The sequence below is a fragment of the Empidonax traillii genome, unplaced genomic scaffold (genome assembly GCF_003031625.1).
Source record: "Empidonax traillii isolate 1590-97213 ecotype Southwest subspecies unplaced genomic scaffold, ASM303162v1 scaffold172:size1107868, whole genome shotgun sequence".
Lineage (NCBI taxonomy): Eukaryota > Metazoa > Chordata > Aves > Passeriformes > Tyrannidae > Empidonax > Empidonax traillii.
In genome coordinates, this window is record NW_020955365.1 from 458,834 (window position 1) to 484,117 (window position 25,284).

Here is a 25,284-nt window from a genome sequence, read left to right on the forward strand (position 1 = left end):
AGTTTATATCACTCATACAAATTAGCTCTGTAGGCAATCTACACAACCAGCAGTAAGGGTTGTCTTTGAAAGAATTTATTTCTAAAATTTAGTTACCATGTACACATTCTTCACTCCCGGAAACACATAAAAATATTCTAGAAATCTCTGCTTTCAAGAGTTTACTGTTCAAAACAGATCCCCTTCAAAGCCAAAGAACTGTACACTTTGGAATGAACATTCCTTGCTACCTGAAATGATATAGGTATATCCATGATAGCTGAAAGAACTTTATGTGTCTGAAAGGACTCCTTTCTGGCATTATGGTGAAAGTCTCCTGGGCTCATTGGAATTATGTAAGAAACATTTTTTGCACTTCGGTGTCTTTAGTGACAAGTAGTGTCTGATAGATTACAAATTACAAAAGGAAGGTATGTTTGACTGGCCATGCTTTTCTTTACTTTCGGGTCCTATTTTTTTAATTAGTTATCAAACTGTAACATTTTTATTGATGACTGGAGTTACTGAGCTTGTAAATAAGAAAGAGGAGTTAGTGGTGTTGGCCAACAGAACAACTGACTTGGGAGTAAGCAAAAATGCATGGTTCCTGAAACTGTGGTAACCAGAATTAAAGGAAAAAGAAAATGTATGTTTAATGAGCTTAGTCACAAGTTAATGAACTTTGAATTATCAAGAAAGCTAGAACTGAATCCTTCAACAATGATAATTTACTGTGCAAAACATTTTCTTTTCTCATCGCAAAATGTGCATATGTTTGTCAGCATTCACAATTGGTTGTAAATGGGCTTTAGAAGATATGTGTTAGTTAGATGTGACTTGTTGGTTAAATCCCATTTTCTTTGCTGGCTGGCAGGACATATGGCATGCATCTCTCTCAGATTAAAAGAATAAAATCCTACACCTAATTCTACCAGAAAGCTCTGTCGAGCAAGTATTTCTTGGCAGTAAATTCATGCATGGTGTGGGAATGGCTGATGTAAATTCACCTAGAAATTTGAATTCTCACTGACAGTAATTCTGTCATCTCACTTGTCTAACATTATTAGCGGAACAATCCATTTCAATAAGCTTTCTGCTGCATATATATAGAACTTTCTCTCATGTGGAATGAAGCATAGAAAAAGCAAGCAGATTTCAAAAAGTGTAGTATTTCCCTCATTAAGCTAATTTTCATATATATATATTAAAAAAACCCATGTTTACAAGAAACATCCCTATGCAGAAGGGACATTAATGTCAAAGAAACCAGCCTGCATATTTAAATTTTCTCTTTCTCCACAGTCTGCATTCAAAACAATGCAAATTCAATGCACCAAACAAAATTTCTCCCATGTTGGTACTTCAAGCATAATCTGGAAATACATCCCTGCTGAACACAGAGGCAGTTCATTCTCCTGACTATTGGTGCTCTGGAGCCTCTGCACTGCTCCTAATGAGTTGAACAGTTTGCCTCAATTACAGTGAGGACCTTTTGTCACTGGGCTGAGTGACAGGTCACCACATGGTGATTATGTCGTACTTTGAAATTAGGAGCTGAACTAGCAAGCAGATGATGCAGAGCTTGAAATCTTCTATCATTTTGCTTAGTCATTCAGGTCGTTTAATTCACCCCTTTACTCTTCTAGGACAAAAGTCACTTATTTGAAAATTCCTGATCTTAAGGTTTAAAGTCTCCTAGAATGTTCATTCTAGCAGTTGGGAGAACAGTTTTGCAACAGCATGTTAACAACCAAGAAACAATGTATCATATAAAGTACTGTTTTCAGTGCTATCTATCTTGTTTAATTTAAATAGATTTGATGTAGGCAGAAATCACATCCTTCTTCAGAAATAATATTAATAATTTTAAGTGGTGGCTTTGACGGTGCTCTGCTTCTCTGGGAACTATGTGTTTTTTAAACTCCAATCTTTTCAAAGACTTATTTCTTTTCCTTCCTGCTTTGATCAGTCTCCTGTTTGCTCTTATAAAACAATCTTTCATTCACTCTTGCAATCAATTATGTATGGTTACTTTAAATTCAGTACAGTTCACCCTCAGATTTCAACTCTCCTGGATGTTGTTAGTTTACAATATGTAGTCATCTCAAAAAGGGTGCAAAATACTGCTCTCTGTGGATCATTCGACCGTAAGAGAATTTTTTTCAAGGGGAAAAAATAGGAACCACCTTAGCAGTAAACACACTGATCCCAGGGCAAAGTTATAATGTTCTAAGACCAGTGTACCATAGCTGTCTTAAAATAACTAAGAAGATTCTTGACCACTCTATGATGAAGAAAATAGAACATATATAAAATTATGCAATGTTTCTGAAAAAGTAATGACCCATTTAATTTAAAAAATAGCTTATAATTCAAGAAGTAATAAGAAAGACTTTGAATAATCAGCCATTATATTCCTGTAATGCTTGACTGAAAAATGTGGGTTTTTTCTTGGCTCTATATTTCTTACTTAAAGGGAGTAAGTATTATGTAAGACTCTATTTCTAATGTTAAATATGTTTCATATATTCCAAAGAAAGATTCTTACAGGAAGACTGTCAAAAGATGGAACAAACTAGCTTCTCCTTTGGCAGAGATGCTTTTAAAATCAGAAAAGTGATTTGACTGTAATAGGGCTGCATAGTGTTATTAATTCCCACAGAGGGTTTGCTTCAGTCCAAGATATTTCAAGACCTCTTTCCTAACGCCAAGTCTGCTGGTTCATTCTGATACCTCAAAATTAGACCAGATCTTTCTTTATAATTAAAAAACCCCAAAGGACCAAAAACCAAACCAAGCCAACCCCTCCCAAAACAAAACAAAACACAAACAAACAAACAAACAAAAAAGAAACAAAAAACCCCGCAAAAACATTATAAAAAAAACACCGAAAAACCTACAAACAAACAAAAAATCAAAACCAACCAAATAACTGAAACTAACCAACAATAAAAAACAAACCCAAAAAAATATGAGGGTGGGCTTACTCCCTGGGTGAGTAGATATGATACAGATAGCTGCTTCCACTGTTCCAAAGAACCCACTAGAAATTCCAACCATTGCAATGTACTGTGGTGCCAAGAGAAGCCCAAAAGTCCAAACCAGTTGCATAATACTCAATGTCACATCTTACACCAAGCATAAGGGCAGCAGCAAATCAAAAAGGTGGTATCATTTTTGATCAGTTCCTCTTTTCTGAGGAGAGTCATGCAGCAGGCTGACTGTCCCTAAGCCATGAGTGGGTGAATGTCTCAGAAAAGCAGATGTGTTCTCTGCATGCTGGATAACTCCACAGAGGCACAATTTTTGCTGGTTACATCTTTTGGGAATGCAGTTTTGTACCATGGCCCAGTGGAGCCCAAGGCATACACCTTTTTGAGGTCTTCTTCATTACTGATTACAGTCAAGGTACTTAAATAGAAAAAGGAAGATTTCATTACAGTTTGGTACTTTATTTAAACCTTGTTTTAGGAATGCACCTAACACAAAAAAGGAATCAAGCACCTATTAGATCAATGGCATAAAAAGGTAGCTTGCACTTTGATGAGATTGAAGGATTATGAAGGGTCATCAAAACTGCACATACTTTCAAGGTCTGTTGTGCTATCAGAACTCCTGAAAATTATGACCCTTGCTCTTCAGATACTCTCCTACACTGCCTGTGAAGGAGACTCTTGTTCAGTCCAGTTGCTGAAAATAATCTCTTTTGTGTAGGTATCCTGTGTGAACAGTCCAAAACTAGTCCACGAATTTTAATGACAAAGTGCTCTATTTCTTCTTAGTGGGCTTTGGTGATTAGAGTAGGTTGCAGGGCTGTATAAGAAAGGCCAACTACACCAGTATTAGGGGCAGGATTCTTGCTGCTTGTGGGGTTCGCTCAAAGACAAATCCAAAATTTGAGAAAGAATATTTTTATACAATCGTATATTAATATTGTCTCCAATCTTCAGTTCCAGTTTGTAACTGACTTGAGAACTGGGTAAGTTTCTTTTGCAACAAACTGTTTATTCAGCAAATATTTTCTTCTCCTGACGTTTATGAATTGCCTGCTAATGACTCGTGATATTGTTAAAGGTAGATGGTAACTAAGGGATTTATCATTTACAAGTTGATGGATTTTGCAGATGCAGACAAATGTTTGAATGCATGTGATAATGATCTTTGATAGCTATGTTTTTGTATGTTCACTCACAGCGTAAGAGGAAGGAGAGAGAGCTAAAAGACAATCATTCTTACTATTATTTTTATACAAATAAGGGTGGTAGGAAATGTACTGAATTGTTCCATGTGTTTAGATCTCGGAGTTCTTTCTAGCTTCTTATTTGTAGTATACAACTGTGCAGAAAAGTCTTTGCTCATTGACACACTGTGGTTTTGAGCTGTTTTCAGTCTGTATCCTGTGAATTCCCATCTCAGGCATTGCGGCACTTGAAAAAGATATTTTTTGTTCCCAGTAGGAGAGCATGCACTTTAGTGCCCTGTCTCTTTGTACTGCCAGTGCAAAGACGTCTTTCCAGAGGCTTATCCCTCTGCTGTCCCTCTACCGACTGGTGAAGGATCTGCACCAGGGCCATGTAGAGCCAGGTAAATGGAAATATTAGGCATAAGAATGTGTGACAATTACAGACCCATAAATTAAAATTTGTTCCATTTTCAAAATAGGGATACCAACCATATGTATTTTAAACATAACTAGTATTTCCTTCTCCTGCAACTCTATTTTGTTATTGCTGTTTCTTCTTTTTAATTGTTATGTGATATTTTATGCTATCAGTGATACTTTCACAATGTGAAATCTGCACTATTGTATATGACAGATTTAGGCTAGCAAAAAAAATTATATACTTCTAATATATTAAAATATATCTAATGTAACCACTATATGTATATAACTACAATTAATGTGCAGAGTAACAGTCTGACATCCACCTTATGCTGCAGGAGAGAAAAATGCTTAGGCAGAAAGAATATTACAATACTTGTTGGTGAGGAACAAAACAGAATATGATACAGGACTTCTCAGGGAAAACACCCCAAGATTCTCTCTGAACAACTTCGCAAAAGCAGCTCTCTCTGAAAGACTAGTTATGAGACACATCAAACTTCCACTTAAGGAAATAATTAGCTATCTCTGAGCCACTGTTTTCAGGCCAGCTTTGTCTTGCTAAGAAGACTTGTATATTAATATATATGCATACCTTCTATGACTCAGAGAACAGTTTGATTTTTTCTCATTCCATTTTTGAACCAAAATGTTTATCATACATTGTGGTGTGTTGTCCAGTGTAGTCATGCGACACATCCTGGGAAGACCAACTATGTTGTGCATTTTCTGTCACAGAAATGAGAAAACAGTAAAGGTATGGTGTACACATGCATGTATAACCCTGATTAATGTTTAGTAACACTTAAAGCAATTTCCATTTGAAACTCTGCTTTTGATGTAGACAACCTGCCCAGCACTCACAGTGAGAAGCCAACAGAAAGGCACCTGAAGGAGTGATCCTTTACCCTGTGTTGACACGGGTTTGCCTGTAGTGAAAAGGGCACAACAAACAGCATCTTTCTGCTTGCTTTAAAGAAGAGGCTCTGGTAAGCAGAAAGAACTTCTTTGTAGAAATTACATGCAGTACTTAACAAAACAAACCCACTCCTGTTAGAGTTATATTTGTTCTTGCTAAATTTTGCCCTGTTACAGGTAGATGGCCTGGTGATAGGAGCATCTATCCACATGGCATGCTATTTATTTGCTGAAGTACAACCATTGTGAAAATGTTTGCTGCTAACACTATTATTTTAAAAAAACAGGAAATCAAATCCTTAGACTGACAGAAGTCCCACACTAGCTGCCTTTTCAGAACAATCCTTTGAAGCTGTAAATTTGTCCCTGCAGAAACTTCTAGAATTGTAGACAAAACATTTGTTTTCACTTGCTGAGTTAATTGTAAATGAGGGAGGGAAAAGATACTAGGCTGTGATTTTGGAAAGCAACTGAGTCAAGTGTTTCTATTCTGACCACTGAAGAGAACCTAAGTGGTAAAACTCTTCAAGGAGCCTGGCTAACTTAGTGAATTACAAAGATAAGCTCTATTCTCTCGTGTCCTTTCAAAAGTGGAGCAAATTTGAGCCCTTTCTTGTTCGCTGAGAAACAGTAGCACTTGTTGCATCGGATCAATTTTTATATTCCTTCTTTTAGTGGCAAATACTAATACTATGGACATTTTTCCATGTACTCAAGTGCTCATGCTCAATTTCAGACACAATGAGAAGAAATACATCTGCAATTATGATTTTCATATCACATGTTCATACATGTATATTCAGGCTTTCAAAATCTGGCTCCAGATGTTTATTGTGCAAGAAAATAAAAATTTGCTTGTGAAGTTCATGTCTAAAAATCTTGTTTTTATATTAGCTAGACAATATATACAAATACCAAGGCTTCATCCTGAGAAAATCCTGAGTATGTTCTTTATTTTAAGAGCATGCAAAATCTCTTTCACTGCCAGTTAGAATGACCTTGTTTGACATCAATACTGTATTAACTACCTTAGTAAATAGATCACTTCTCTTATACATTTGATCAATTTAACATTTGGAAGGGACCCACAAGGATCATCAAGTCCAGCTCCTGGCCCTGCTCAGAACCATCCCCAAGAGTCACACACTGTGCCTGAGAGTATCATCCAAACAGTGCTCAAACTCTGTCAGGCTTGGTGCTGTGACCACTTACTTGGGGAACCTTTCCCAACATCCAACCACCCTCTGCATGAAGAACCTTCTGGCTTAGAAGAAGCCATCCCATTCAACCTCTAAAAATGAAAGTTCTTTTTAAAATCTTGTTTGTTTTCCCAACTTATTTAGTAGGGACCCTTCAAAACGAATAAAGGAAAAAGCACCTTATTTTATGTACAGCTGTCATAGTTTTGCTTCAATGAGTAAATCAGAGTGAATATTACAAGTTAATTTAAAACATGATTTCAGTTTCAAGGTCCCGTAAGTAGAGAAGAATCTCAGACTGATCTTTTTTTTTAAAAAAAAATAAAATTAGAATTTGTTAAATTTAATATTTTATTTAATACTTTATTTATGTTTATTTCTCATGTTTCTATGGAAAGAGAGTCTTTCCCAACCTTCCAGGCAATATTGCTTATATTTTACTTAGTTGGAGGTGTCATCGATAAAACATAAATCAGCAACTGCTAAAGCAAGAAGGAAATTCTAAAGCCAGGCTAGTGATCCCTCAATGGCAACAGTGACACTCAGTCTTTGTATGAGGTATTGGAGATCTGTGGTAAGATAAAGAAAATAAATCTCTGGGATGTGGATGAGATCACTGTGGCTTTTTCCAAAGAGCTGCTAGTCTAAAACTTCTGACTGATGATAAATCAGAAATCATTAATTTGGCCAGTCCACAGCTCATTACACAGGTGAAGTTTCTCTCAGCTAAAATAAAATGCAGTGCTCCCTCCTGCCGAGTGAATGCTGACAGAGAAGGAGGAAGGTAGAAGCATGTGCCCTAATCCCAGTCTCTTTACTGACAGCATGAAGATCATGGTAGAAGAAAGCATTCCTTACGTAAAAGCTATGCTGTTGGTAGATAAATTTCTTTTTCCCTTTTGACAGTGAAGGCAAGGTTGTGATTAGCCATGTGTTACATCACAAATGATTGGTAGAAGAGTATGCCTACAATTTTGAGTTAAATCAGACTGGATGCTCTTGTTAATCTGATACTTTTGCAGTGAGGCCAGATATTAAGGCTACTGTGAATCAGAAAAGCATAGAACACTATAATTTCTATGGATTACTGAAAGTTCCCTATACTGCAAGAGAATCAAATACTGGAGAGGAAACTTTAATGCAGCAAAATTGTCTTGATTCATAGTCTGAACAGCAGTCAGGTTTAGGCTGGTCATTTTCTGAGCACTTCCTAGACAGTATTTTTCATTAACTAAAAAAGTACCTTTGAAACTGTCTATGTACATTCTTCAACAGTTTATTTTTATTAACAGGCTTGTGGTTAGATAGTCCATCAGATATCAGCACTTTGGGACCTCAATAGCTGACTGGCTGCCACTTCCTTTCTCCATGGCCCAATTAGTTCAGAACTGCTGGATATGCTGCAGGGATCCTGCTGCCTTCATCTGTCCTGAGGAGCAGTGATTTGAGTGTAAGGATAGAGGGTTTGGGGGTTTGGGGGAAGAAAGGGTGTTTTAGATTTGGCAGTATTGTCACTAATTTGCCCTAACTAGGGTTGACGTGCAGAAGAAAGGCTGTTGGATTTGAGGATGCAAGTATGTAATGGTACATGTTAAAAGTGGTAGCTGAATATTTAAGACGAAACAGAACGATATCACTTGCAAAACTGCTAAACTGAATTTCTATCCACTGATTAGTTTTGTACCTCTGTCCTACTGTTTTTATGTATTTTTCAGCAGCTGGAGTATTTTTTCTTGGTCCTTAGAATTCTCTTCTGGGGCAAATCCTAGCCTCTCATCTCTGAGGCCATCTGCAGATTTCCCTAGGCTACTATTGTATGAATAATCAGTTGTCTCACTTAAGAAATTCTCTTTGTTCTACATCATTAAATGCTGACTCCTGCTGCTGCTATGACAGATTACTTTTCAGGAATCTACAAGGGGAGTTGTCTCGTATCTTAGCAGCGGGTCTTTGCTGTGAAACAAAAGAATACACTGAAGAAAGCATGAGAAAATTTGAATTTATAATATTTAAAAGACAGAAAAATAAAAAAAAAGAAAGGTGGTCTAAGTGTACTCCATTTTGAGGTCTGTATTTCCAAAAAGGTAAGAAGAGCCTTCAAATGAAGTTTGAGGAATATAATTCATAGCTCTTGTCAAGGCAGTACTGAGAGAGTCATTTGGCAAGGAGAAGGGGAAGATACAATGGGCTAGGAGGGAATTTAAAATAAGACCATCTTGCTGTAGGCAACTGTAGGTAAAAGGGAAATGATTCTATCGAAAGCATGAGTGATAGCATCTAGTGAAGCACAGTAATGATCCAAATGACCTGAAGGTTTGTTCTTCCATCTTGGCCTTTTTGTTGTGAAGTCCTTTCCCAGATTTATCTTCCTGACCACTGCAGCTCTCTGCTAACTCTGTGCATTAGTTACTCTAGAGCATGATCTCTAACAGATGCCTTTGTGAACGGTTTTCCTGGTGCACTTTAAAACCCAGATATATTCCCAGTAGCTCCTGCTGTCTCTCTGCCGGTATGCCAATACCCTGTAACCAGCATCTTAAGCCAATTTGCCTAGTGCCTTTTCCTTTCTACTCTTGATAGGCAACCACCTTTCTCTGCATGGAAAGAGTCTGTTTTCAAAACTTGTTGCTTTTCTCATGTTGAAAGAGCACCGAAATGGGCAAATCTTGTGCCTGTTTATGTGTGCAAATAGATTTGAAACTGTAACCCACTGGAATGTTGTTATTCTGCAGTGTTTTTAGACTGCAAGCATTACATACAAGGGTGAATCCCTTTGAAATGGGCTGCAATACTGGACTTCTTCCTAGATTATGTCATGCCATCAGGTTGGCATGTGAGAACTTATGGTGACCTGTGGCTGAAGCATGCTGTCCATGCTCTTTTTGTCTTAATGGTTGTTTTCTGTCTTGCGTCTTAAATCATCTTTTGTGTGTTAGTGTGTTTTCTTTTAGTCTGGTTGTTCCTCTGTCATTTATAACAACACCTTTTGTCTGTTTTCTCATTTGGGAGTTAGCCTTGTAGAGGTGATGCTCCTGGCACGGTCACCAGAACAAGGGACCAAGGGTCTTGCCAGTGGTGACTCTGCATCATTGCTGACAGCAGAGAATGTTGTTGTTTCATTCTATTTAGCTTCAAAGCAGTCCGTGTTCTATATGAAACTGCTTGAAGAAAATTTGATTCTGCTAAGGAGAAAGAAATGAAAATATCTTCATTCAATGTGTGTGCTTCCTCACCTGATACCCCCTTAGCTGCATTTTCTACTGCACTGTCACAAACCCCATCAATTTCTCCAATTTCTTCAGAAGGAAGAGAGGATTTGCAGGTTAACCGGCTGGAAACGCAAATATGGATAAAACCAGACATGCAGAAGACAGATGTGGACTTTTCAGAAATTCTTAATGCAATACAAGAAAGTAAGTTATTCCTTGGATGCAAAATTGTGTTTGTGGCAGGAGATTCAATTGAGATTCAGCTATTCAGTTATAGCTGAAGGAACCTACAAAGTGATGAACTGAATAATAAGTATGTATGACTAAAGTCTCTGAGAAAGTTCAGCAGGTTATTGAAGACCAATAAGAAATCTTTTACTATCAGAGAAGTAGTAGTAAGATTTGAATTATTATGTGTCTAAGGATTCCAGCAGTATGTTTTCTATGCAGACATAATCAGAAATAGTAAAATTCCTGTTACTTTAATCCATTCTTTACACTCCTAAGTGGCTATGTGAACTAATAATGTTGAGCAAATGCTGCAGTCACGTATTTGAAATTCCAGCTATTTCAAAGTGTTGGAGTGTATTCCCATTTTTGCAGCTGTTAGTTTTTGGGAGCAGAAGTCATGAGCTTGTCACAACAAGTGAAGGTCAACATGTCTTAGATACTGCATAAAATAATCTCTTTTTACATATAATGGGCTGTGGACTAAGAATTAATTGATTCACCCTTCTTAAATCCAACTTCAGAATGATCTCAAGGCTTGTGCTAGAAGAAGTACTACTGTTAATAACAGCAGAAGTTATCCTCCCTACCCAGAATTGATGCAATTCTGGAATCAAAAAGAATCTGGAATTTCAATGAGAAATTTTCTATCATGGTTTGAAAACTTTTATGCAGGGCAAGAATCAAAATGCATGGCATGACCTCCTGGTTTCCTTATTTTCTAGGTTTGTTTTAGACTCTGTGTTTAGTGTAGCAATTTTCTAAGGTGCGAAACAGCAACTTCCATTTTAGAGTGATGAAAGACAAATAAGAATATGTAAAATCCTGGATTCTGCTTGATTTTTGCCATATGAATAAGGAAAAACACACTGGTAGAATCAGACTGATGGTTTCTGATTTGATTTGATTTTGATTTGAATGTTTGTGGGTGGAAGGAAAACACATAGGTTAGTATGATGGTGGGGGTAATAATTTGCAATTAAATCACCTTATCACTTAAGCTGCAGGTTTAGGATGAACTTTGTGTCTTGTAACTTAAAAGGGTTTTTTCCATCTGGAAATCTTAATATGAGATTTTGCTTTTTCCCTTCTTCTCCATACCAGTACAGCCCATATACAGGCTGGGGGCAGTGGGGATGCACACTGGAGAGGCTGAAAAGGCACTATATAGTCTTTCAGAAGCTGAATAGACAAGATAGATAGCTAAACATGGAGAAGCAATTCAAGCTGGGAGTGTATTAAGAACTAACATTTTGATTTATGGATTATTTACAAGCCATTTGAGACAGATGTAGCTTTTACAGCCTTGGAGATAGTGTTTTTTCTTTATCCAGACCAGACACAGGTGCTGTTGGGAAGTCAATCTCTATGTCCTTCAGCAAAAAAAAAAAAATGGTTTCTGTGGCTGAACAACCCATTTTGCAGGGGCTTGTTATGTGTCCAGGGCAGTGTCTTGTCACCTGCAGTCTGTTGTGAATATCATATAATGAAGGTAAACACATCTAAATATTCTTTCTCTGTTAATTGCTCTGAATAGTCAATGTTACTTTTATTCCCAGTTGTTACTACTTAATGATAGTTTAAAGAAGGCTAATGATGCTTTTAAAGACAGCATACTTTTTCTCACTAGCATAAGATTCCTGAGCATTTTCCTATTCAAGGGGTGCCTTGTGCCAGCTAGCTGGCATATCTTTCTGTTTGGTAGATGGCCAAGAGTGATCATTCAACAGAATTTTTTTTTCTTTTTAGTTTAGTTACTGAAAACATTTTGATCTCAAGCTACTCTGTTTTTTCTTTTACCATAATGAGTCTCTTAGATAGATATTTACCATCTCATGATTCACTTTTATGTGACTATATTCCTATTATGAAAGACTTAAAAGTCACTTCTATTGCATCAAGACTGAATGCTACATTTCAGTACAATAGTAAGGAGCTGAACAAATTTTTCTAAATATTCCTGGTAGTTCTTACATAAACCAGTTTCTTTACAACCACATGATATTACTAATTATCTGTAGTGTATCAGAAATAGTCCAGAAACAATAAATACTAATCTGGAAGTAGCTATAGGCAACCCACTGTAGATTAAAGGATTACAAAACAGGATGATGGATCTGACCTAAACCAACCTTGCAAACTAGACAGCAGTGTTGTCAAGGTTCTGTATGCAATTCTGTCAGGCTGGAACCAGAATTCCCTGTTGATGCCTACTCACAGCTTGTACCAAGGCCACAGCCCCAGCACAGCTGGGTGGCACTGGGGCAGTCCCATCCCTGGGCAGAAGGTATCTCCCTGGTGCAGTGGGGCTCTGGGGAGCTGGAGACCAACACTGATGTGTAGTTACTGAATTTAACATGTAACATGATAAAAAGTTCATGTGTGTGGTATCTGTAGGATAGCCTACTTCAAGTAAAAATTGGTAAATTCTACTTGTGGCCTTACTGAGTGCAGAAAAATATTTGTACCAAAAGATCAACACAGGTGCTGTAAAAACATAACATGATACAATAAAATGCAAAAAAGTTCTTGGTTTTTTTATACTTGAGCTTTTCTGCTTCGTAAGTTTCTGCAAAGCAGCTATTTTGTACGCAATATTTTTATTAGTATGTGTTCTCCAATATTGCTGCTTTTAAATACAGTCATTTTTTCCAGCACCATTAGCATATGGAAGTCCTCTATACTTATTATAGACATTCCCAGTAAGAATTATTAAGGAAATTCACTTTTCAGTGTTACTGATACAACTAAAAGCTTCCAAAGAACAGCTTCTGGAATACTGATTTTTCAGCTTGTATTATCCAAACCTAGAGTATGCTCTACGATTTGGTGTGACATTTGGTAATAAAATGACAGTTAACGAACAGAAATATGATCTCTGAGCATGTTTCCATCTTGCTACACAGTAATATATTCAGGTCCCCTTTTTTAATGAAAGTTCTTATTTTTAGGGACTTCAGTTTCAGCATCCATCTTCAGAAAGTTAGATGAGTTATCTTGTCTTTGAGCCCTACCACATATCAGCCTTTTGGTGGGAAGTGGCTTGTAGATCCATGGACTCTTGCTTGGAATTTCTCAGCATTCAGTTTTCAGAATATGTAGTTCTACTATCTTTGGGATAAAAACATTTATACATTCACTTTTTTTTTTTTTCCTGTTCTTCAAGGAATTATGAATTATCAAGTCATTTTGATTTTGTTTCTGCAAAATAGAACATTTCTCCAGAGGCGGAGAAAAGAGTTTGCATATTTAAGCTGATCTAAAAGCAGAGGGAGAATTCTTAATATCTCCTGTAGCAATGTATATGCTGCTCTGTATTCCTGTTAAATTTTTCCTGCTTAAAAATACATGACTATACAGTAGCACCATTCTGTCTCCCAAATAGCATATATACATATAAAATAAAACTATTATATATCATTCTGTTAAGGACATTCGTGGGTATATACATATCATGGTTTGAAGGGGACAGAAAAGAGGGAGCCCTGATTATGCCTTTATCAATATTTGGTCATGCAGGTGTTCATGTCCATTGGACTGGAGGGGACGAGCTACTTTAAGGCAGCAGGAGATTTATCTTGGAAGTACCATCACCATTATTAATATAAGGCAAACAGGATTTGCTATAAAAATTATTTATTTAGTTTTGTAGTACAGTATTTTCTAATTTTATTTTTAAGTATAAAATTAGACTTGGGGTAGAAAAATAATCTTAGCAAATGTTGGGGCCCCGTGTTTAGTTTCAATGACTGATACACTAAAAGCGCATTTTCAAAAACATAAAACATCAGGGTAACTGCAGAGTAAAAAGCTTCACTTTCTCCACAGCAGCACACCTTTACTGCAACAGGAAAAGGTAACAGACACCTTTAGCCCTGATGAGACAGTTCAGTACATCTCTTCATACTTATCCTATTCTGTAGTGACCAACCAACGTATCTATTATCTGCATATTTCTGATATAAGCAATTTTCTACTGCAGGCAATCTGAACAAGCTGTGGTAATTAATTTCGCTAACCAACTGAGATTCACTGATTCTACAACTTCTAGTCACTGCTAAGGTGGGCTGGATTTTAAACTGACCTTAAAACAAGGGTTTTTTTGCTCCTTACAAGTTCTCAGGATAATCCAGTAATTCTCTGCTTGAAGCCCCAAGACACGTTCACTGTCTTACACACCAAGCTCTGCATCTCACATCCCCTTAGAACCCATATATTCTGCAATCCAAAGCATTACTAGCACTTTTAAAAGTAGCAATTCTAGTATCTCAAAGGCATCTTCTTTTATACCAAGACAGTCCTAATGTCAGGATAAAGATAGTTCAAATTCCCTTAAGTATAGCATACAGGCAAAACTTTCGTTTTTGCATCTTTCATTGCCCCTGTCTGCAACAGAAATGTATGTCTTCAATAATCTTCAGAAAGTTTCATTATTTAATTTTTTGGTTTTTTGGTTTGGTTTGGTTTTTTTTTCCACAGTTGTTTTCAGCCTATATTGAGGTGTTAATCTTATATCGACTCACGTGTCACTGTCACGGAGGTACTCTGATGGGTTTCAGTTCAGTGATGTTCAAGTCATTCAAAATGTTCTCTGTTTCAATAGTTCTCTCTGTTGAATATTGAGATTAATTCTTCTCATTTGAACATATATGCAAAATCTGGTCATGATCTACATCCAAATTATTATCTGATGGGGTGGAATGTTTCCAGTCTTGACCTCTGAAACACTACGGGACAGTGAAGGTCAGTTAGCTAGACTGTGCTGTCTTGTGGCAGTTTCCCTCTCTTTTGTAAACATATCTAGTATGATTTTTGTGGATTGAAGTGGATCAGGGTGGCAAAAAATTCTTTAATATTACTGCTGCATGTCCTACAAACTGCAGTCTGGTTTTTGCCTTATAAGTCTCCTAAAACCTCTGTGGCTTGCCCTAGGACAAGTTGGGTGCAGCCACAATGACACTAAGGAGCTGCAGGCTCTCATCAAATAAAGCAAAACAACACCAGAAACTCAGAATCTCTCTTACAAATTATGCTGTTTAGGTTAACACATTAGCCTAATATTTATAGTGGATTAATTTGGACATGAGACTTTTTCTGTTGTTTCTGAAATTTTTAGTGACTTTCTAAGCAAAAGTATTGTGATTAGAAGTACAACATCTGTCATTAAGCTTGTCCATATTTTATACATGAAAATGAAGATAAAGGATTCTTGAATACCTTGATAGGGTTTTCTATTACCTGCAGATGTAATAGCAGACTTTAGATGCTGTAAAAGAGGGGAGGAAATCCTTCCCCATGCTCATGATTGACAAAGACAGACTAATACTTTTGAACTCAGGACGAATATTATGGAAAAAAAAAACTTTCTCCTGTATGTGAGAGTGAAAAATAGGCCACCTGCAGAGACTGGTGCCATCAGCAAATTTTTAACAAGGATTCTTAAACTGGGCTGTGGTCCCTGAAGAAGGGAAAGGTAAAAAGGAGGTCAGAATATGCTCATGATGGCTGGGAACAGTTAATGGTTGGTAATTTCTGGAAGCTATTCAGTCTCTTCACAGTGGGGGAATGGATTTTTACACCTGCAACCAGCAGTTGGAAATGCAACTAAGTTACTGGCAGCAATTAGAGATTTTTGGCTGTTCCCTACTAATATAAATTCTTAGCAACAGGAATTTCAATTGCCTGTCACTAAGTTAGGGTAGCTGAGGATAAGCAAAAGCACCAGGAGGTGGTTGTGCAAAAGAATGATTCCAAAAGTCAGTTAAGTTTGCAAAAAAATGTGAGAAATACGGTGTTAGACAAATGTCTGTAAAGAATATTAGATATTTAGTCCCACTTAGTCAGGAGAAGAGGCTTGGTAGCTGGGACCTTTAGGGGTCCCTTCTAATAGTTGCAACTCTACTGTCATAATTTTGGATTTTGCCTATGAGGCATGAGGTTGGAGAGATGAAGTCCATCCACAGCTGAAGCTTGATCCTCAGCTAAGGGATTTTTCTTCTCCCCACACACATCTCATCACTCTTTTTCACTGGATCTGTAGCATGTGGGGTGCAGGGCGGACCTGCCTACCCTGCACCTCCTGACTGACAGCCACTCCAAGCCCTTACTATCTATACCTTTATCAGGGTTGCATTTGCTACAGCATTCTGTAGAATAAAGTGATTTCTTCACACAAGACTAAGGGCTATGTGGTAGGTAGATCTAAAAGTGTTGGACTTATTTTCATCAAAACATGCCACACTGTGCAAAAACAAATTTTTTTTTTTGCCCGGGTTCATTTACTCAATGCCTTTCAAGTAAGAGTATTTATTTAAGATCTTCTGCCTCTGGCTGCCCCACAGGTCTGTACAACTTCAAACTTTGTACTTCATGTAGTAGGTTCAAATTCTTCTTCTTTATAGTAAGAAATTTTCAGAGATGATACTCACCCAGAAGGTAATCATTTAAACTGTTCACCGCAAGTGTAGCTGAGGATATAGCTAATGTCTGTTTTATTATGACAAGAGATTGCTTATTTGTCATCAGAGAGGTATTGTGGTGCCTTAAATTTTTATGTGGCTCACTGGTGAAGAAAGAGATCCAACAATGCTCATCAGATTTTAAAATTAACATATTTAAACCAGAACTAAGAAGTGGGATTGTCGATGGGTTATACTTGGTGTCTTCATTTGGTTCAGTGGTGATTTGAATGTTTTTTGGTTTTTTTTCTTAGTAGCTAAGGATGTCAATATTTTCTTTGATGAGTTAGAAGGTGTGAACAGCCCTTCCAAAGATGATGACTCCCTGCTTCACCATGGGAACTTGACCAGTACTTCTGATGATGCCAGCAGGTTGGAAGTTGTGGGAGAGGTAAGAACACCCAGAATTATTAATCTAATATTTATTCATGCCCATTATGAAGAGGCAATAAAGGTAATTTGATTTAAAATCTCATTCTCTGCAAGTCAACTTGTGTCTAGCCTTTCCTATGGGGACCGATTTTCTATTCTAAGATTATAATGCTGAAATATAAAATATCTCCAGTTCAAAAGTCTTGATTTCATGCACCCCCACCTATAGAAGTCTAATGCTTCACTGCTTCTGAAAATGATGGCGAAGTTTTCCTTATAATAATCCTTTAAGGAGAAGGGGAGTAGAGGAGGATTTATCATAAAAACTCCCATAAGAAGCCTTGGCTATCGATTATGAGACACATACCATTCCAGTGAAGAAGTGACCCAATGGTGCATAATAGTGTCAAAGAATATACCAGGGAGGAAATGTTCATCACATAGTCGCTTTTAAATTATGTCTTAAAAGCAAGCAAAGCATCATGGACCCACGATGAAAATCTGGGCCCAAATTTCTTTTCGTGTCTTGTGCAGAAAGGTACATTATATCCTTTAATTTTGCATCCAGCTGCCCTGCAGCCTATGGATGCTAGGGCTGTTTCCTCGGGGTTTGAAGAAACCAGAGTCTTCTCTCCTTTTCCCCCCATCAGGAATGTGAGTACATCTAGACTACTTACTGGGCTGGTCTGATGTTACCTGCAAATTGTGCCTGAGGAATTTCTGGCAAAGGGCTCACTGACACAGATCAGAACTGGCAGGGGCCTCACTAGCAATTAAAAAAGCATGGAAAACCACAGGATATTGCTGAAACCCCTGCCCTGACCCTCTTTTGTTTACTGGTTTTGATAGAGTTTAGAAGATGCAATTACAGATTATGTCTTTTTCAGGAGCAAAAGGGTTTTCTGGTGCAAGTTCTTTTGTGAAGCACTGCTGAGAAGAGAGTCAGAGATTTGCTTCGTTCTAGAAATTCAGCCCATAGAGAGCTGCACTGCTGGAATGTTTAGACAGATAATTAAAGCAGCAAAATTCAGGACACACTGAATATGTGTTTGACCTTGCTCACAATTTCATCTTCTTTACTCGTAGCTCTTCACCAGCTTCCCAAACAAGTTACAAAGAGACCTCTTTGCCTATTAACCTTAATAGGGTTAATATGACATGATATTATTATGTTACATTTTGGGACCATGTACCATATGGTCTTTAATAAAAGAGCACAGGTGAAAACCACATGACTTTTGTAAGTTAGAGAGGAAAAATTAACAGAAAATTATCAGAAGGGCATGTTGCTGTTAATGTAACAATATTGCAAAAACAATACTTAAAAACCTTTTTTCCCCACTTAGATGTATTCTTTGTTGTTTTTTAAAGGGAAAGCAGAAAATTCTAAAGAATTTGATAGGATTAATTCATTTTATGGGTTTTTTATAACTATCTCAGGAAAACAACAATGTAGGTCATGTAGTATAAGGTGGAAGGAAGAAATGAAAATTGAAAGTCATAATGGAACTTCAAGGATGGTGCAGCATACAAAAATAAAATTTTCAAAAAACTTAACACCAGATGGGAAAGATACACTGGATGCTATATAGTTTGTATGGATAAATATGGTAGCACAACTGTATAGTGGTGAGGTGAACTTTGAAGCCTAAAGCTTCCTTCAGTCTTTCAGTTTAGTTTAGTAGGTAAGAGAGCCTGTAGATCCTCATTAATGTCATCAGAACAGAGAATCCGGCCCCAGTGAAAGTCTCTCTGAATGTACTGATGTTTCTTTGGTCTCGTTTGGAAGCTAACAATGTCGTGGAATAATTTAATATGACTTCAGACTGTATTCACTAAAATTAATCTACAATCAAAGAAATTGTCAAGGATATACCATGTGTTTCTTATCACTTTTGTTTAGCTGACAAGCTGAAATGTTGTTTGTCTCAACTGTTAGTTGTTCATGCTCAATCAGAAGATCCAATGAAGACTTTATGGATGGAGCTTTATTAACACTTCTTTAACTGCAGCCAGATTGGGGGTGAGCTTTTCTTTCGGCCAAAGATTTTTTTTTTCCCCTGAGTTTTATGTTTCATTCAAATACAACTACAATCTGAGAAAACTTAAAATCCCGTTTCCCTTTTTTTCCATTGATCAAAAGTCTTTTTACATATGCCAACATAGAAGTTAAGTATACACTTTAAAATTTAAGTCCAGGAACATATTTTCGCTAAAATACTGTATTACTTTCACTGAAGTTTTGTTCTCTGAGTAGCAGCAGAAAGAAAGTAAAAATTAAAGGAAAAATTGTTTAGCAATGTATTCCAAGTTTGCATCCATTCTGCCTTTCTTTCTATGGAATGTTATATCAGTCTCCAAAGAAGGGATAACAATTTGACTTCTACTTAAATGGCTTCTATGGCCCAGTCTTGGGGCCTTCATTCCAGCTAATGTAGGTAATTTCAAAATCATAATGGCAAGAGTCGCTCCTACAGCCTTCACTTTAAGCACCAAATTGTTGATATTTGGGGGCAGTGATATTAACATTGCACAGAATATAGTTTGTTTTAACAGTCTCTTTCATAAATTGGAATTTGCACTGAAGATTAGGGCAGAGAAAAGATACTCATATTGCAGAATAAGAATTCAGGTGTTCTTTATGGCACTTATGATAGCTTTTGTAAGTTCTGCTCAATTTTCTTATATGTATTTATAAGAATTCAAGCTAGCTACATAATTTCTTTTCGTCAGATTCTTGTGAATTATGAAAGAATCTAATCTATCATTAAATTAGTTTTAAAACTAAAAATTTCAAATTTCTCCAATTTCTCAAACTGCGTTTTTGTTTAAAACTTTCATTTAAAGTTTCTGTAGCTATCTGGGTTTCGAATCCTCTTATTTTGGATAGTGAAACATTTGGGTAAGACCTTTAACCTAAAGCTCTCCTAGCACATATGAATATACTGTGAATTTGTTTGTATGAGTCATATGTCTATGAATGTTGATTGTTTCCAATTAAGCATGTGAGAATATAAAATCTACTTCACTCCTTAGAAAACAATACCCAGTTATACAACACATATTACAAATATAGCTATAAAAATGGACAAAAATGCTAAGCTTCTTGCTAGAGTGAAGTCTTCCATGTTCTTCCACTTTCTTTTGGCATCCTTTTTCAGATTAAGGAATAGAAATTTGACATACATGACTACACCGCTTTTTCACCAAAAACTCCAGTCAGACCTGGTTCTAGATACATTTTTTAATTTGTTGAGGAAAACTGAATTTTTATGTCATAACACAGGTAAGGGAGATGCATTATCTGGAGGAAGGTAGAACAAATGTCTCTGTCTGGAATAGTGTAAGCCTGTAATACCTGGACAATGAAAAAGCCCTGCACCTGCTATTTCCTGACACTGCTGGGCCAGCCCTGACTGTCTTTGTACCGGGTTAGATCCTCAAGAGTTCTTGCAAGTCCAGATTCAGTCTATAAACTCTCCTTACAGGCTGTAACAGAGGGCCGTAGAAAGGGTTCCCTTCTCAGAGACCATAACAGTCTAGAAGGGTTTATCAGTCTGGATCTGACATACAGCATTACAAAAATGAAAGGACCTTCAAGTACTGGTAAGAGTGTCTAGGTTATCTTTCCGAGTGAAAAATTACAGTACTGTAGTTGGTAGTACTTTGTAAGTCCAAGAGAAAGTAAGTGCCCCAAGTCATATAAACAGGGGCAGAAGTCCTACAAGTCAAATAACTTGGCCAAATCTCTTAGATACTCTTCAATATAAAGTTCTGCATTCATTGATGAGTCAGTGTAGGGCAAATCAATTTTCTATAGAGAAAAAAGAAACATAGGAAGCATAAAGAACAGATCTATTTTTCCAGTGGAGTCCCTGCTGCATTCAGAGAAGGATTCTCTCATGCATTCCTTATGGTGTGCTACTCAGAGGACAAGTCTGAGTTCAGGTGAGATGTGTACGTTTGAAGTGACTGTCTCAATTGCCCCTTCCCATTATTTCTTTGCAGTCCAGAAAACTGTTGGATTTAAACCTGATTCTTTGTGGATGTAAATCCAGTGAGTCTCCTGGACCAGATTAGAGTGGGCCCAAAGTGAGTCCTTAAACCTACAATGTGTAAATAGCAGATCCTCAGCACGTATTTTGTTCTACAGTTCCTTTCTTATTGCACAACTTTCCAAAGTATTGGTAGTGACTCTGACTACTGAACAGGAAGGAAGGCTTGTCAGGAGGGTTAGAAATCACAGCAGGACCACCAAGCTGACACATTGCCTCCTAATCTCCTACTGCACCCTTCTTTATTTAAATAACATAAATACCCTTTGAGTTGGGTTTTTTTATGTCTTCTCGATGTAGATTTTTAATGGAAAAAAATAAAATGTTCTGCCTGAGCTGTTTCCATATTTAATGCTCTATGAAAAATACTTCTTATATCTTGATAACAACCTTTATCAGCATGATATGCAGTGAAGATATAAATGGCTTGTTACTGATATTTCCTTAGAGCTTAAATCTTTTTTCTTGCCTTCTTTTCAGGCTCAAAGAACTGTTCCCCTGTATCAAGTCTGCATTAAGATGTGTCAGGAGTCAGGCACTGTAATAAAAGAACATTAGAAAAACTCTCTTCTTTCTTTAGTGAAGTGGATATACCAAGGGGATGGGACATTTGGGATGCTTTCATTGGTTTTACCATTTAATCAAAATGCCTGCTGAGAATCAGGAAGACATCTTACACTAAATTCTTTGGATGGGAATATTGGTTTTGCCTTTTTTCCCCCTGTAAGGATCATTCTTCCTATTACAATGTTCACTTTGTACTTTAAATTCACAAGCAGTTCTCCTATAGAGAAAGTATTTTGAAAATTCCCTCCTTCTCCCAGACATGAAAGACAAAATATTCATTGTTTTCAGAGAATTGATTGTATATTATAGGGCTGGGCTATTTCTGGCAGAAATAGTGAAGCAAACTCTGGAAAAACAGAGATGAATTAGCTTAACCTTCCCTTCAGCTTAGAGCTGGGCTGATCTTGAGGTCCCTGAAGGTCCCCGTCCATTATAATACTCAGAGAGAGTGTTGTTTGTTCCCACAGATCATTCACAGTGTGCATTTTTTGTATGAAACGCTTCAACCTGCAAACTGCCATGTAATTTCAACTTGTCTGAAAGTCGAAGCTCAACCCCTGGGCAGGACTTGTATTATGTGGAAGTAGTGTTAAATTGTGAGGAGGATCTGTAGAGAATTTAATCTCATTAATATCTGGAAAAAGACTGGTAGTCTGGTCTTTTATATCTCAGGAAAGGGACCTGCTTGGCCTCTTATTACAGTGAAATCAACTTGTTTCTCTCTGTCAGATCAAACATTTGAAAAGGCTTGGGATTTTTTTGCAAGAAACAGCCAAGAAAGAGTATTACTGAATTGTTTGACTTTCTCTTTACAGGAAGTACCTGATAAGAACAAAACCAGTGGACTATATTTTAGAGATGGGAAATGTCGGATTGACTACATCCTTGTGTATAGAAAATCTAATCCACAGACAGAGAAGAGGGAAGTATTTGAGAGAAATATCAGAGCAGAAGGGCTTCAAATGGAAAAAGAAGTAAGATACCTTTCTTTAAAAAACTTTCACCTTTAAAGCTGTGTATGATATGAGGATATGGTTTGTTTACTCTGAAGCTCCTTTACTCTGTTGCAGCAGTAGAAAAGTGCTTTTAAGCATGCCTAAATATAGGGCAGAGTAGAGCAAAAGTGTAGCCTCAAGGAAAACCAGACACACAGATTGAAGGACAAAACAGGCCATTACAACCATCTTTTTCAACCTTATGCACAAGTAGGCCATCACATTTCATCCACTGTGCTGTGCAATATAGAAAATGAGTGCTGGGTTTGAATGGCCTAAATTCTACTGAATGCAATCCACATTTCCTTCAATCTACTTTTTCCACTATTTGCTGAGTTTCTTGGTATGCTTTCCAGAGATCTAACTAGATCCCTGCCTACCTTTGCCTGTCAGCTTAGGCACAGGGACTTGGGCAGTATTTTGGTAGTTTGAAAACAGCTTAAACGTTCTCCTTCTGTCTTAATCCTAAGCATTTAAATAATTAGACAGTACATCCAAATAATTTATATCAATGTTATTTCCAACACAATGTCCTAAAACAGTAAATCTTTTGTGGAAAAAAAGTGTAGAAAGGAATGCAAAGTGTCTAAAAATGTATTGATGTGTTAGATAGCAGGAGCAAGGTTTAAAGAGACCATGCCTCTTTTGCCAAGCCTATGATCTTTCTTAAACTTTGGTAATGTGTTTAACACAGGGCTTAAGGTTCACTTTCGTGTAGAATAGGTATTGCTGAATATTTAGCTTTATTTGTACCAGACTGACTCACATGCATGTTAATGTGCATTACCATGCTGCCACTGATGGAGATAATGGAGGAATCTTCAGGATACAAGCTTTGGTCAATTTTGTAGGTGCTATATACTACCTCCCTTTCTTTCACTGAATTCCTGGTACAAGTGTAGATATTCTGCCTGTGTACTTGAAAGGCACACTTCTTTGGAGAACAAATGGGGAGGAAAAAAAACGAAATCAGCTTGTCTCCAGAAAAATGATAACAATTATTTTCTTTAAATGTTTTTGATTTGAACATGGGTACTGGTCAATCTAAGTGTATAAAAGCACATCACTTGTTACATCAACCAGTTACCCTGAACTGTTTCTTCAAATAACCTGCATGTTAGCACCTGCAGTGCTGCAGTAGTTGACAGATGTTTTCAATGTTAGACATTGTTCATTTATTATGTTTCCTGTATAAATACTACTGCCTATAGGAGCTTTAACTCAACACCCAAAACCATGAGAGTGTTGCTGCAACTGTTCAGCTTCACATCCTATAATGCTGCCCTGCTTCCACCAGGAGAGATGCTGATGAAGTCTTTGACATTTGGGCAGTGTAGAAAATGAACAGGGAATGAATCCTCCTGATTAATACATATGACCAGTGGTTTCAAACCAAGTTTTATTTACTTAGTAATTTTTACAGATTTATTACTGTCTTAAGGTCAGCAGTGCAAGTTATGAAATCACTTTATATTTTAAGTACTTTGAAACTTACTGCAACATTCTGCACAGAAAACTTTTTTAAACTGATGGTTTAAGTGCTTACTATAGAGTTTTCTCATGCCTTTTAAGACCATTTATTTAAACTTTGTTGCCTAGACTGCATGACTGTTCTGCCCATTTGATTATTCATTTCAGTTTCTATTTTGCTACTGACATGCAGTTTTATTTCTTATTAATTCCATTTGCCCTTGGTGTGACTTCTTGCCAGCATCAGTAATTGTTCATCTTCTAAACTCAAAATGATCAAAATGAGGTTGTGCTACATGACTCGAGCTAATGTTTTTAAAATCTAGGGTAGCAATCTTTTTTAACATATGACTCTGACCTAAAATTAAACCCTAGCATTTTATGATCACATTAGTTTCTAAATTTAATTATAATCCTGAAGGAAATATGCGCATTCATTCTTGGTACTCTCCCTCCCCAACCCCAGAGAGTAACAACGGTGCTGCAGAACACTTAGCTTTAAACTAAGCTGTGGGATCAGTTAATGTCTAGATTACTTTTCATTGTTTTCACTTCTCCTTTTGTTGAGACTACACATCATTCTGAATGTTAATTCTGGAATATTTTAACTGCAGTTTTAGTTTCAGATTGTTCACAAATAATATACTGCTTCCACTGAATAAAGTTTGCTCCCAGATGAAGCTAGAAAATTGTCTGCGACTTTGGCTACAGAATATATATAGAGGAAATAGATTGTAACTGCTGGACTGAAAGAAACTTTTTACCTTCTGTGAATTTTGTGTGGTTGTAGGTTCATTCTCCTTTGACTACTGTCTGTTCATATGTTGACATTTGATTGGGTTAGTCCTGTCTTTTTAATGTGAAATTAGTGGCAGAGAGGAAAATGTATGGAGTTGTTGCACTGCAGTTTCTAAACCATACTCCTCAGTATCACTGCAGGAAGAGAGAAATGCACTGCAGTGGCTTGCTGACAAGTGTAGCACAGCAAAACGCCCAGGGAGCAGTGAATGCAGGGAGCAAAGTGTTAACAGTGTGAAATGAGCAAAGTGAATATGAAAATCCACAAATGCTGAGATAACTTCAGGCACAATGTCACGATCATGTAGCTGAGAAAGATCTGAACAGGTCTATATTTCTGGCTCTAGAAAGAGGTGATAATGTTTTGCAGATATTCCCCAACTAATTCACACTCACATTCTTAAACTATGCCACAACACTCTGCCAATGGAAG

The 25,284-nt window shown here is 37.0% G+C and overlaps 1 protein-coding gene across 5 annotated transcripts in view; it reads left to right on the forward strand.

Moving 5' to 3' along the window:
- Positions 1-25,284, forward strand: part of ANO4 (anoctamin 4) — a 171,789-nt gene that overhangs the window by 59,064 nt on the left and 87,441 nt on the right. For 3 of the 5 annotated variants that reach the window (XM_027885760.1, XM_027885759.1, XM_027885761.1), the window contains exons 3-5: positions 10,002-10,112; positions 16,849-16,985; positions 22,404-22,562. In XM_027885760.1, the coding sequence (XP_027741561.1) occupies positions 10,002-10,112; positions 16,849-16,985; positions 22,404-22,562 (407 nt within the window). The remainder of the gene's footprint in view (positions 1-10,001; positions 10,113-16,848; positions 16,986-22,403; positions 22,563-25,284) is intronic. The other 2 variants (XM_027885763.1, XM_027885764.1) reach the window with 2 other exon arrangements.